The sequence below is a fragment of the Notechis scutatus genome, chromosome Z (assembly GCF_049901735.1).
Source record: "Notechis scutatus isolate UNSWTSFEM ecotype Mainland chromosome Z, rNotScu1.2, whole genome shotgun sequence".
NCBI lineage: Eukaryota > Metazoa > Chordata > Lepidosauria > Squamata > Elapidae > Notechis > Notechis scutatus.
Window position 1 is genome coordinate 75936059 of NC_142025.1, and position 14764 is coordinate 75950822.

The 14764-nt window shown below is 38.7% G+C and overlaps 1 protein-coding gene across 1 annotated transcript in view; it reads left to right on the forward strand.

Moving 5' to 3' along the window:
- The first annotated feature begins 2109 nt into the window (after positions 1 to 2109).
- Positions 2110 to 14764, forward strand: part of ADCY1 (adenylate cyclase 1) — a 256331-nt gene continuing 243676 nt past the window's right edge. Inside the window, exon 1 of the mRNA XM_087946948.1 lies at positions 2110 to 5464. Within this exon, the coding sequence (XP_087803074.1) occupies positions 4697 to 5464 (768 nt within the window). The 5' untranslated portion in view covers positions 2110 to 4696. The remainder of the gene's footprint in view (positions 5465 to 14764) is intronic.

Sequence of the window (14764 nt, forward strand, 5' to 3'; positions counted from 1 at the left end):
AAAAAGCAGATAATTAGAAAAATCTAATTCATCTGCTAAAAACTATTTTGATCCTATCAAGATAATGTGGATATAATTTTGTCTATAGCATTAGGCCACCAAAGTCAATTAAAGCTAAATTGGGAAGGATCATTTAGTGGCATGAATGTCCAATTATAGCATTTATTTTATTTATTATACAATATAACAACAAATCAAACATACTGTGTATGTGTTCAGAAAATTGTTACTTTTAAAATATTTCTTTTAAAAATATTCTACCATATCAATATATTTATTCAACCTATATTAGAACTATCACTTACTTATGGTAAATAAATCCTTATTTGACTGACCAATCTAATTTAACCTTTCTCAAATCTAGTTCTTCTTTTTCCTCATCAATATAAGATTCTAAAACTGAAGTAAAACTATTGTCATGGCTCCACTTGAACTCTATGATGAACTGGACTGAACGTATTATGGAAATGTCTAACTTTTTTTTAGAAAAAAAGAGCTAAACTCAGACTGATCTTCAGTATATTCAGTATAACTCGTGCCTGAGAAATCATCAAACCTTTAGAGCATATCAGATCAATCCTATTAATTATCTTACAGTAGCATTCAATGAAAGCATACTTGTTTAGATGCAATTTCTACTATGTTCACTGAATTTGCCCTTGTATAATAAAACAGCATTGCATCTTTATTCTTATATCTAGATTTATGATGTAAAACAGGGGTGTCAAAAGTCGATTTCATTGAGGACCACATCAGGTTTGACTTCAATGGACCAAGTTGGGTGTAGCCAGTTTGATGTTAGGAATAATAGGAATAATTGGGGTGCCTGTGGCCAAGCACTCTGCTAGTGAAAATGGGCTTCCAAGCTGTGTTTTTGCATGGGAGAGCCTTCTGCAATCTTCTGCCAGAAAAAACGGAGCTTGGGGGGAGGGGTGCACGCAGCCCTTACAAGCTGCGTTTTTGGCCGCAACAGCCTCCTGCAGACCTCTGCCAGTGAAAACAGAGCCCCACCGAGCTCCATTTCTGCTGGCAGAGGGCTGCAGGAGGCTGTTGTGGCCAAAAATGGAGCTCACGAGGGCTGCATACAACCCTTCTGAGCTCTGTTTTTGCTAGTAGAGGCACTGCGGGCCGGACCTTCAGTGTTTCCAGGATGGCCCTATGGGCCAGATCTAAGCACTCCGCAGGCCGGATCTGGTCCCTGAGCCTTGAGTTTGACACCCCTGTTGTAAAATATTTGTGATATTTTTATTTTGTTTTCAGTTTTGAAATATGTATCTTCCCATTTTTTCCAATGTATATATTGCCCAGTAACTTTTCCTCTTTATATATTACAACCTTTTTATAAATTCTGCATTGCTGTAATCATTGCAGGTCTTTATTTGCTTCTTAAATCAAAGATTAGCCCATCTCTTTTGTTTTTCTGTTTCCTAATCAAATCTGAAAGCCATCTTCTCTTTACAATCTTTGGTAGGCAATAGAATAGGAAAAATTGATGTTAAGTAAGTTAAATAATGTTAAAGCTTCCACTTTTCATGCTAGGAAGCCAAACCAAGGAAGTCAGCATGGTCCCACACTAGGAAGTTAAAGCATAACATGATTTCACATTCAATATGAAACTTAAGTTATAAACATATGTGTATTATTCTCGAAGCTATATAGCAAAGAAGCATTTGTAATGTTTATGTGTGAAAATGTTCCAAACCCTAGAATCCAACATGTATCTGTTTGACATTACTGTACAGGTAAATAAACATGAAAAGACATCAATAAATCTGTGAGTTATCACATAGATACATAAAAAAACTGCTATTTCTGGAGAATAGCTTTAGAACAAGGAAGCTGTGGAACTTAGAAGTCTTATCAGGAAATAGAAGTAACTTCTCTACAGCAAAACTCTTTCTTAATCTGTGGAGAACTCTGTTATTTTTCAAATATACTTTGGAAATGATACGCAGTATAAAAAGTTAGAACAATTGAATCAGTGGAACAACTTGCCTCCAGAAGTTGTGAATGCTCCAATGCTGGAAGTTTTAAAAAAGATGTTGGATAACCATTTGTCTGAAGTGGTGTAGGGTTTCCTGCCTAAGCAAGGGGTTGGACTAAAAGACCTCCTTTCCAACTGTTATTCTATTCTAAGTGATCATACTTTTTTCTGACTTGAGCTATCTGTTTCAAACTGCTTTATACCAAAGCTACTTCTTCTTAAAGAAAAGTAACCATGCTTTGAATGTGTGTACAATATGTAATATGTACATTCCCATTAACATAATCTGATTTTCAGGCATAAATTTTGTGATAGATTTTTTTTGAGCAAGTAGTTGTACAGAACAATAATTGCACTATTTCTACACAAAGTCTTTATCCTAATTTCAAAAGCAAGTTTGAACTCCTTAATTCCACAAAATTTGGTATGTTCAAAAGATTGCCTGATCTATTTCTTGATTAACTCTGATGAATTTGAAACTGCAGTAAATCTGATCTTGGAAATACTGCAGCTCTGCAGAGCTTCCAGCAGGTCAGTTTCACAATTGCAACAACTCCATCTTTCAACTCTTTCAAGGGGACCAGTTGCTTGATGGCTTTTCAGTTCTTTCTCACAGGAACCATTTGAAGGAAGCTGTACATAACCAACTATTATTTATTAATTAAATATATATGCTTATCCATTTACCAAGACTATTTAACACTTGGGAATTCCCAATTGTTTGTTTCCATCTTGGCAATTGTAATAAGCTCTATATCTTGGATAAAATTCAAACTGAGATCTATGACAATGATTCATCTAGCTAATAGAGAATGGGTTAAAAATACCACATACTTATGAACTATTGACAATTGATAGAAAGGAACAATCTGGCTCTAATTTGTTTAGAACGAGGATGATTAATTTTGACTATGAAGTTTTGTAGAACTGGGTCCAAAGTATATTAGCATGCTTTAAGAAAATTAATACTGGTACTCGCTAATTCACCTAGACATTTATCAGACCACTTACAAAGAAGGGCAGTTGTAGTAAGGAGGTAGTTAACAGCTACGCAGGTGGCAGCAGCAACCTCATTCCTTAGCAGTTGAGGTGCTTGCCATTTGAACAGATGCTGTCTTTGTCCTGTTCTACGGTGTTGCACTAACGAATACGAGGGGACCTAAAAGCAACCTAACAAAATGGTAACCGCAGATCTTTGTGTATGCGCGCACACCCGGACCTCGAAAATCTGAAAACGGCTAGAATGCTGAAAGGCTGGTTCCGTTCTCCTTAAACCTTGGGAAAAAGCCATTCCGATGTAAAAGTTGCTTCTTTGAGGACACTGCTTTGAAAAATTCATCATCCTTTCAGAATGTTTAAATGTTATGAATACACTCGTCCCTCCTAGATAGACTGGGAAATTAAGGAGATTCGTTTTGCAGGTAAATTTTAAATGGCGATGTGTTCAGTTATCGCAAGAGTCGTCCGAGCTAACTTTTAAAAAAAGAATTCATGTTAAAAAAACCAGCTCGCCCCCGACTATGCCCCTAGATTCCTCTCCCCACTTGCCATTTTCCGCTCTCTCGTGTACTGCAGCCAGTTTGCTGCCGATACTGCATGCACTACTAGGTGTCCATTCTAATCTGTTGGCAGGAAGGCGTGACACAAAGTTAAAAAAAAAAACACCTCTCAGGCGTTTTGCTCGGTGAAAGTGAATAAAAGCACGAATACGCGCGATGGAGAAATGGCGAAGGACAAGAATTAGGAGAAGGCTAAGGAAGTGGGGAGGGGCATCAAACTCGGACAAGACCCTGTTTAAAACCTCAAAGGGACATTTCTCTCCCCTCTCCCCGCCCGCAATCTACTAAGATTGGGCAGACGCGCCTGGTTTCTCAAACCAAAACGGTGCGCAAGCGCAGGACGCTTCCTTGGGTAAAATGCTTTTGGATGTAGGAAGGGGATCACCCTGTCTTGATATTTCCCCATTTAACTCTTTTTCTCTCTCCTGATCTGGCTCTGTCGCTGTTGGAATCCTATTAATTTAACCTATATGTATAATTATTATTTGGAAGATCGTTTTTTTATTTGATTGCGTTACTGATGGGAGGGTTGAGTTCTTATTGCTTCGTTTTATTCCCTAGAAACCAGCATGCTTGCGTCTCCCTTCTACCACCGTATCCTCCAAATTGCCGCCTCTGATCAAACCAGCCTGTGGATCGAGTCTTTTGCCCATCCTTGTCTTTTGTCTCTCAGCCGTTCCTCTTTTTTGCTGTCTTCGGACAAAGGCATTCGGGGATTGTAGCCCCTGCAAGCTGCAGGCCAGAAAAGCCGAGTGTGTTTGTGTGTAGAACCTATTAGCTATGTAGTGCGAGCAGGGAACACCGCACGTTGAATTAGAAGCGGTGGCAGCGACAGCCTGGAACGTAGTGAGAGTGACTTTGCGCCTCCGAAAGACGCTCTGAGGCCATCTGAAAAGCGGACTTCTCCGGCGGTTGCTGTTGCGTGTGGCGGCGGCTTGGCTGCCTTCGGGGACTGCTGCTCTCTTTTCGGTTAGCTTTCAGTGTCTAGAACCGCTCCTGCTCGCCACCCCCCCCCCCACCGCTTTCCCGCGGTCTCAAAAAAGCAGCCGCCGCCGCCCCCCTCCCGCCCCTCTTTCCCCGGTTTCTTTTCAGAGCTGAGCGACGGGGGCGACAGTGGCCGAAGCAGCGGAGGAGCTTTCCCTCTGCGGGGTTTATGAATGGCCCTGACATGGAGGAAATGCCGTTTCAGAAAGTCAAGAAGAGCAAGAAGACGAGAAAGAAGAAATGTTGTCGCCGCCGCCGCTGCTGCTGCTGTTGCTGCTGCTCCTCCACACCCGGCCCGCCGTTGGCAGCGGCGCCACTGCCAACTCCGTCGGCTGCAGGCAGTAGTAGCAGCACCTCCGGAGCTGCGGCCGTGGTAGTGAGAACTGTCGGAGAGGGTCCCCCGTTGCCCTTCCTAGACGGCGTCGCCTGTGAGGATCAGTTCGACTGCAAGGAACTGGAGTCGCTCTTCCAGAATTACAATCTGAAGCTGGAGCAGACATCCACACTCAAAGCGCTGGCAGTCCTCATCGCACTGACTGCCAGCTTGGCGCTGCTGGAGCTGCTTTCGGGCCCCAGCCTGACTATTTCCAAGGGCTCCCATCCGGTGCACTGTATCATCTTCCTCTCCCTCTTCATCGTCACCAATGTTAAGTACCTGCAAGTCACACAGCTACAGCAGATAGTGAAGCTCACCTTGCTTTTCAGCTTTACCTTCGCCTTCCTCTGCTGCCCTTTCTCGGTGGGCTCCTATGGCATGGAGCCACCCAGCGCCCCCGAGCAGGGTATGTGGCAGCTCATGCTGGTCATCTTTGTCTCCTACTCCCTCTTGCCCGTCCGCACTCTCCTGGCCATCGTCTTCGGTTTGGTAGTGACCGTCTCCCATCTCATAGTCACTGCCACTTCAGTCAGTGTCAAGAGGAAGCCCCTCTGGAAGACGGTGAGTAGGCTTCCTCTAAACAGTTCCTCACCAGGTTCTTCAGTCTTTAAGAGGGGGAAGGGGGGAAATGCTAAAAAAATGTTCACAGTACAGTGTCTTCTTAGGGACTGATAAGAATTAGGGCAAACAAGCTGAAACTGTTTCTCAAAAATTATAACAGTGTACTATTTTTAAAATAAGTTGATTTCTGGTATTCATTTTCAAGATTCTCATGAATGCAAACAGACTTTGCAATCATACTATTCTATTATACAAGTAGCAAATTTATTTTTTAAAAATCGTCTGACAAATTAAATGTTTTGAAAATCTCTAACCAAAAGGCTTGGAATTGCATCATGATTTGCAGTTTATGATGTGAAGTGTATGTTTTTGGATATTGGATCCATGTGAAATTGCTTCTCGTACAGGTTAGAGCATAATATCTGTTGAGGACATCTGGTAGAAGTAAAGAGTATGGTTGATATTGGTATTGGCATGAGCTCCTCTTAAATCACAGATTAATAGTATCACTTCACATGTCTCAGTAAATATATATGCTATTTGTTTTCTGAGAACATAAAGATATGATACAGTGTTGAATTGGTACTCTGAAGCATATCTTTCTCTGAATATATGTGCAACTATTATCATATGCCTAATTGGGGGATATTTTAAACGAGACAAAAGTGAATTTGGATAGGATATGATGGATGAATCATTATTGTTTCTTTTTTTAATTGTGCCTGATTCTCAAAAACAGTATGAGCTGCAATTTTATGGGCAAGATTTTTCAGAAGTGGTTTGCCATTGCCTCCTTCCTAAGGCTGAGAAAGAATGACAGGCTCAAGGTCATCCAGTTTTGTATTTAAGAATTAGAATTAATGGTCTCCAAGATTCTATTCTGATGCCTTAACCACTACACCAAACTGTCTCTATATTTTACATGTTCATAAAATAAGCCAGCCAGCTAGTTATAGAATTTGGGATAACTCTACTTGAAAAAAAATAATTTGATTAATATTAAGCAACCTTTCAGAATGTTTTGAGACTATTGTAAAATACAGGAGAGTATAACCTTGTATTTTGTGATAAACTCTACTTCAATATATCCAGAGATTCATGATCTTCCAGTTTCTAGCCTGATGGCTTACCCCCAAGGGTTACAAGAAAGTTTGAATTAGGCTATCTATGGGCTGACAATGAGGAATTAATAATGAAGGAAATTATTTCTTTCTATGAAAATGTTAGAAGGGCAAACCACTAATTTTATTACTTTTCACACACACAATATATGTGTGTGTGTGTGTGTATAACTGGGTAAAGGGATTTTGTGTGTGTGCATGCATGTATTGTGGATACATGGATGCATATGTACCATCTCTTTCCCCAGTTTTCTATTTTCTTCCCCCTCTTGTTCCTTACCCAATGAGAAAATCCTTCCAAACCACTGATTTTTATTACTATTTAAATATCATATATATATATATATGATGTGTGTGTGTGTGTGTGTGTGTGTGTATATATATCTATATATATCTATATATATCTATATATATCTATATATATCTATATCTATATCTATATCTATATCTATATCTATATCTATATATCTATATATATATCTATATATATATATCTATATCTATCTATCTATCTATCTATCTATATATATATCTATATATATATATATATATATATATATATATATATATATATATATATATATATATATATATATATATATATAAACACACACACACACGTATATCATACACACATACACACACAAATGCATATGTATGTACTATTCCTTTCCCCAGTTTTCTTTATCCATCTGCCTGAAATCTTGGTGTTTCTACTGGATCCTTCTTAATGGCAGCAGATTTTTCTCTCACTATCTATGTATAATATCATTCTGTTTAACTTCTTAAGAGGCTTTCTTTCCTGATTTATTTGTACAAAAAGCTTCTCTGCACCATCTTTAGGAATGTGCTATTTCCCCTCCCCCTGCCTCAGAAAAAGCTATTTATAGTTCTTCAGGGCTTCCTCAGGTGTCTACAGATGTACACACTTGTACTATGAATAAAAGAAAAGAATTAGTGATGGTTTACAGACTTGAGTTTGCTGGACCAACATGTTAACAAGGCTAGTTTCCATATATAATTCTGTTTTGAATCTAAATTGAAAGAGCTTAAAGAAAGATGGGAATCTATTTACTGTTGTGTTTGACAGTGTACAGATTGTTTTTTTAAGAGAGAATAGTTATTTGGTTTAGGAGAATCTATTTTGATCAGAGAATAATACAAAAGGAAACAATCTTTTATTGTGCTTTCTGAGGTTGTTTTCCTTGACTGAATAGATTGTCGTGACACACAAACAGAAACATTCTCTGCCACAACCATGAACACAACCCACAAATGTAGGCATTAAATCATGCCTATGGTTTGTAGCATGTTTTTGTCTGCATTTTTAGACATAAAGTTGATGTGTGTGTATGTACCTCAAGGAAATATATGTAGCCAGACAATTTATACTGCTTTTGAATTGATGGACAAAATAAAGTGTATGTTTTCAGGTGGGAGGAGGGAGGGGGAGAGAGAGAGGGAGATAAGCTGAGTATTATGATTTGTCCAGATAATCTGGTAGTCTATTTTTAAATTCATGATTTACAGATTCAACGAAGAAGGGAAAATATGTGGACAATTGAAATTTAAACTATAATTAAGAACTTTCAAATAAATCACTAGTTTTCAAAGCAATTATACTATAAAATATAACTAGACATTTGTTAAACATTTCATTTCAAAAGCGAATGAAGATGTTTGATAGCAGCTAATGTCTTTGAAAAACAGATAGAATAAAGTTTTCCTTTGTTTGAATATCATAAAAAGATATCTATTTCTCTTACTAGTAGAAATCTTACTCCAGCTAGTATTATTTTATTATGTAACTAATTTACAACTGTTTTGCCTTGTTTCTCCTCTCATCTATTTATTTAGGAAGTAAATACATTTCCCTTATAATAGACCACAATTTTGATTTAATTATATTTATTCATAAGAAACTCTCCGGAGAAATTGAATTCACTTCTTAGTAAAAAGATTTAAGATTCCTCCAAATCTAAGTCACATTTAGTACACCACTGCTAAAATTTTGCATTATATATGGTATGAATTCTTTTGCTGGATTTTCAGTCCACTAGACATTTTTATGTGTCTTTTATATCAGTTTCAACTGGAAACACTGGAAAGAGAAATAGTTATGGAAACTCTAAGCTAATGTAGTTTAGGGCCAGTCTCAGACGTCTTTTTGACTGGAGGCACTGAATAATTTGGACCCAGTGGATCCAAAACTTGAGCCAAAGTCATCTTATCTTGGGACATTCCAATGAAATCACCTTCATCGGGACATTTATTGTAGCATTTCCTACAAGTGGAACTGATCCACAAAAACAGGTGAATGTAACACTCCCACTCCTTTTCCTCCAGTATTGTTTCTTTCCAACATAATTTTTGGTTGGTAGCTCTGTGGTTAGATCCTGGTTTCAGTAGGATTTAGAACACCTAATGGATATAGAATTTCCATATAAGAATTATTTCCATTCAAATATACATGGAAATAACCTGGTTTAAATCAATTTAGCTTGTTCATGGCAAACATGTTTTATACACAGCTTCAACATCTTAACTGAGGTTAATGTTTCATATATATATTGTTTAGCTCCTTCAGAAAGAGAACTTTCATTTTTATTTGTTTATTCACTTATTTATTTATCCAACTTATATGCCACTTTTCTTGTGGTGCAGCTGCTGCTCCTCCCCATCCTGGAATGTTAAATTATTTTGGATAACATTAGGTAGATTAGCTTTAACTAGCTAAAGGAGACTTGATGATTTGACATATATAACATATATGGGGCCAGTATGACCATATCCTGAGGCAGATGGAATGTTGTTACCTTTGCACCAAAGTGATACCTATTTATCTACTTGCATTTGTATGCTTTTGAACCAGAGGTGGTATTCAGCAGGTTCTGACCAGTTCTGGGGAACCAGTAGCAGAAATTTTCAGTAGTTCAGAGAACCGGCAAATACCACCTCTGACTGGCCCCTTCCCCATCTATTCTCTGCCTCCCAAGTCCCAGCTGATTGGCTGGGTCTTCTTTTGTTGTCTTGCACAGGAGAACGGAGCTGGAAAGCAGGTTAGTGGGGTGGGGAGGGAATGGGCATTTTGCAGTAATCTTCTCCCAGGAGTGGAGTTGGAATGGAGATTTTGTAGTATCCTTCCCTTGCCATGCCCACCAAGCCACACATGCCACGCCCACCAAGCCATGCCCAGTAGTAATTTTTTTTGATCCCACCACTGTTTTGAACTGTTTGGTTGGCAGGAGCTGAGGCAACGCGGTAGCTCATCCATCATAGAATACTTGGTCTCCAATAGCCAATGTCCAACTGCAGGTGAAATGAAATAAAATGAAATGGTATGTATGTGTATGTATGTATGTATGTATGTATGTATGTATGTATGTATTTACATACTTACTAGATTTGCTAAGGCTAATTCCTATAAGACTGGGTGAATTAAAACATATCCATTAAATTAGAAAGCAACTGCCCAGACTATGCCTGGTTTATGGAAGATTAGCATTGTTTTGCATTATTTAAATAATTTGAGTTATATTTTTATAGCAAAGTATCATATTTGTATTAAATAACCCATGCTATCCAGTGGGAAAATAAAGAATATTTTATGTTATTTAATCCTCAGGTATCTTTATGGAAGTTAAGAAGTAGAATGGAAGAATTGTTTAAATAAAACAGAGCAATTTGTGTACATTTTTCCCCTTATACCTTTTGCAAATGGGAGTGGATATTTGAAAGGGACATATAATAATCAAGCACGGCATCACAATTTGCATCCAAATAATCATCCCTGACGCAGTTGAATTCATCCCTTATATATGTTATCAGTGCATTAATAGTGCCTCCAGGATTTTAAGGGCTCCCAGACAAAACATCTCCGTGAGTCCCTTAATTTGAAAAACCAGCAGAATGATTCCTTTTATTTTTTGAAAAAGTTTTTTATTTTTATAACAGACAAAACAACAAATAAAATTTTCTTTCAGTTGTATAATGTGTTGGTTTGGTATATATCTCGTGTGCGCAATATCTATATTCCTTTTCTCTTAACTTTACATTCATATTATATTCTAGTCAACATTTTGTATTATATCATTATTATGCTATCATTGTTAATTTCAATTTCAGGCTATCTTTGAAGGCAAATCTCAATTTTTACTAAATTATATCCATAATATAACTTATTCAAAAATAATCTATTATAATATAACATTATTAATACAATATACTTCAATTTCTTACTCTTCTATCTAGCCATTGATAAAATAAATCCCAAATCTTATAATATTCCTTTTCTTCTTGCTCTCTGATTGCTAATGTTAGTCTACTCATTTCTGCACATTCCATTATTTTCTTAATCACCTCCTCCTCCGTCGGAATTTTCTCATTTTTCCAATTTTGAGTAAATACAATTCTAGCTGCAGTTAAAACAATAATCAAGTATGTTGTTTCTTTACTATAACCTTCAGGTAAAATCCCCAATAAAAATATCTCTGGTTTTAAATCTAATGCTGTTTTATCATTTTTTCCAACCACGTGCGTATTTTACTTCAATATCTTTTAGCTTCTGCACATGTCCACCACATATGGTAATAAGATCCAGGTATCTGATGACATTTCCAACATTTTGCCAATTTGTCCTTGAACATCTTTGCTATTCTTGCCGGGGGTAGATGCCACCTGTAAAACATCTTATACAAATTCTCTTTATAAGTTTTTAAATTGTTAATTTATAATTTCTAGTCCATAACTTCTGCCATTTATCCAAATCTATCGCATATCCAAAATTTCCCCCCATGCAATCATTGTTTCTTTAACTCATTCTTCTAATTTCACTCCTAATAAGTAATCATAGAATTTTTTTAATCATCGTCTCTTCAGTGCCTGTTAAGATTTTATCTAATTCAGTCAATTCTTTATAAAACCCATCTATCTTACTATCTTTTTCATATCTAGAATGTATTTGCATATATGAATGCCAAATCATATTTATCTCTTGTTATACCAATCTAGTTCTTACTTTGTTTTGAATTCACCCTTTTCATTTAAAATTTCACTATATCTAATAATATGTTCCATTTTAAAAACATTTGGATATGCAAATGCCTCCATTGTTGATAACCAGACTTTCAAATAGTGTTGTTCCCTTATTTTTTCCCATGTTGATAATAAAGCATCTCGAATATAATGTCTCCGAAAGTATGCGCTTTACTTTCCTTATATCATAAAATGCATGCAATTGCAAATCATGGCCTTCCAATGTTAACAGTCTAGTATTTCTCAAAACAATCCATTCTTTCATCCACATCAATATTACTGCCTGATAATATAACTCCCAATTAGTGTCTTGTAATAGTTTTAGTTTAATTCTTGTCTTCTTTCCCTGCCATATATATTTCAACATCATTTTATTTAAATCCTCAAAGTATTCTTTCCCTAATTTTATTGGAATCATCTGAAACAAGTATAATATCCTTGGTAATACATTCATTTAGAACTATTTAACATAAAAATATTACTATATTAATTGAGTCTGTACATTTAAAGGTTTTTATCTTTCAGGCTCAGTTTTATAAGAAGTTTGCCAGCAAATTGTACCACAATGGGAAACAAAGACATTGATATCAGCCATATTATACTGAATAGAGACTTCTTGATTTTGATATGATACATGTACAGCTTTATATATTATTTGTTTATGAAAATTTTATATATTATTTGCTTATGAAGACAGCGAAGGCCCTTCCAGCCCCTCAGACCATATAGTTGGTATCCTGGGATACCCTACAAAGCATCCTGAGGAATCACTATGTGCCCAAGCCATTGTGGATTGTCTGCTGGCATGCGTTTAATCTCTGAAACCAAGTGGAGGGCAAATCAATTAGCCTGTACATGGTGGCACTATGAAGGGCAGCCCTATACTGTGACTTCAGAGATCTTGACAATGTCTTCTTAGACTGATTAGTGTGTGGCATGAGGAACATCTGTCTTCAGCAATGTCTACTTGCCAAGGCTGACCTCACCCTCCAGCTTGTGCTCAACAAGGCCCAAGCTGCCAACATGTCTAATGTATCCATGGCAGAAATCCAAGGAGCGAGCAGTCTGGCTGCCATGAGAAGGACCATCACTGTGCACCATGACGAGGTAGATCCTGAAGAGGCACCTGAGGAGGACGATGACATCAACCAAGTCAAGTCCGCAAAAGGAAAAGGCTGGGCGAGCGAGATGAAACTGTGGCAATCCCAAGCAGCATGTGTGGGCTGTGGCAGAAACCACCTATGGGCAGTGTGCAAGTTCAAGTATGCCATCTGTCAGAGGTGCAGAATCTATGCCTACAAGCCTCACAGAAACAACAATGACGGAAAGAAGACTGCTTTGCCATTGCCAAGAGCCAGGGCAGGGCAAAGACAGTGATTGGGCAAGCCTGCCCGGCCTATGTAAATAAGATACACATCTCAATCATGATAGAAAGGTCCCCCTGCTGCATTGAGGTGGACACTGGGTCCTCCCTGTCCATAGTATCTTGGAGCACCATCAAACATCTAGTGCCCAAGATATCAAAGAAACATCTACAACATTGCAACCTATACCTCTGGGACTACCAGGGGAGCAACATCCCTATCGTTGGAAGTGGCAAGTTCCAGGTAAAATTCCAGAACTTTGAAGGGTGCCTCCAGTTGATAGTGGTCGACAGATCCCTGCCAGGTCTATTGGGGCTGGACTGGTTTGCTTCACTGGGCCTAGGGATCAGTGGCATCAACACCATCAGAACCAAGAAGTAGAGACCCTAGCCCGAGAATTCGCTGACATGTGTGGTGGGGACCTGGGCAAATATTCAGGAACATCAATATCCTTTAATTTAGACCCCCAGGTTGCCCCCATCCTCATGAAGCTGTGTCAGGTGCCATTCACTTTACTACCAAAGGTAGACGAGCAGCTGTAGTGCAAGGGATCGTGGAGCCAGTTGACCATGCGAAGTGGGAATCCCTGATTGTAACTCTAATCAAACCAGATGGCTCTGTCCAAATATGTGCTGTCTATAAGTGCATGTTAAACAAGGCACTGCAGCAGAATGCTTAACTGGTACCTGTCTTTCAGCATCTCCTGCACTCCTTGGGTGAAGGAAGAGTCTTCGCCAAACTGGACCTGGCCCAGGCCTACCAGCAACTTCCAGTAGACAGTGCCACAGCAGAAGTGCAGACTAGTGACACACAGAGGAACTTTCAAGTGTTGCTGGCTACACTTCAGGGTAAGTATGGCACCTGGACTATTCCAAAACCCCATGGAGCGTCTACTACAGGACATTCCTGGCATTGTCCCATACTTTAACAACGTCCTAATCTGTACTACCCACAAAACCGAGCTTATAGACTGCCTGCGAGCAGTGCTAGGCCAATCCCAGGAAGTGGGACTCAAGGTAAAAAAAGAAAAGTGTAAAATCGTGCTTGAACAGGTAGAGTTCTTGGGCTACCTCATCTATGCTTCCGGACTGCACCCAACAGAGTCCAAGATACAAGCTATCCAAGAAGCACCTATCCCAATTAACAAAACTGAACTCCAAGTCATTTTTAGGACTTAAATTTTTACAGCATGTTTCTACCCCACAAGGCATCTGTAGCTGAGCCCCTTCATTGGCTACTGGACAAAAACACACTGTCCTGGGGCAGAAAGGAAGCCGCAGCATTCAGAGCTGTCAAAACTCCACTAATATCTGATAGTGTCCTCATGCAATATAACAAGACCTCCCCATGGCTCTCGCTTGTGATGTATCTCTATTCAGCATGGGAGCCATACTGAGTCACAAACTGCAAAATGGAAAAGAAGTGCAAGTCGTTTTTTTTTTCAAGAACTTTTTCATTGGCGGAACAGAATTACAGCCAAATTGACAAAGAAGGATTGGCTGCAGTTGCTGGAGTTAAAAGGCTCCATGAGTATCTTTACAGCTGCTGGTTCAAACTTGTGACAGACCAACAGGCCTGCTCGCCAGAGACCGCAAAACAGTGCAAGTATTGTTCCCTCACATGATCCTCTGGACGGATTTCCTAGCAGCTTATAGCACATCGTGTAGGGAAACACCTGAGCCACGCAGACAATGCCCACTAGCCACCACAGTAGAAGACCCAGACCCAGCAACCCAGCAACCTCAGTGCTTTTAATTGACCAACTTTCTGCCCCCTGTGAC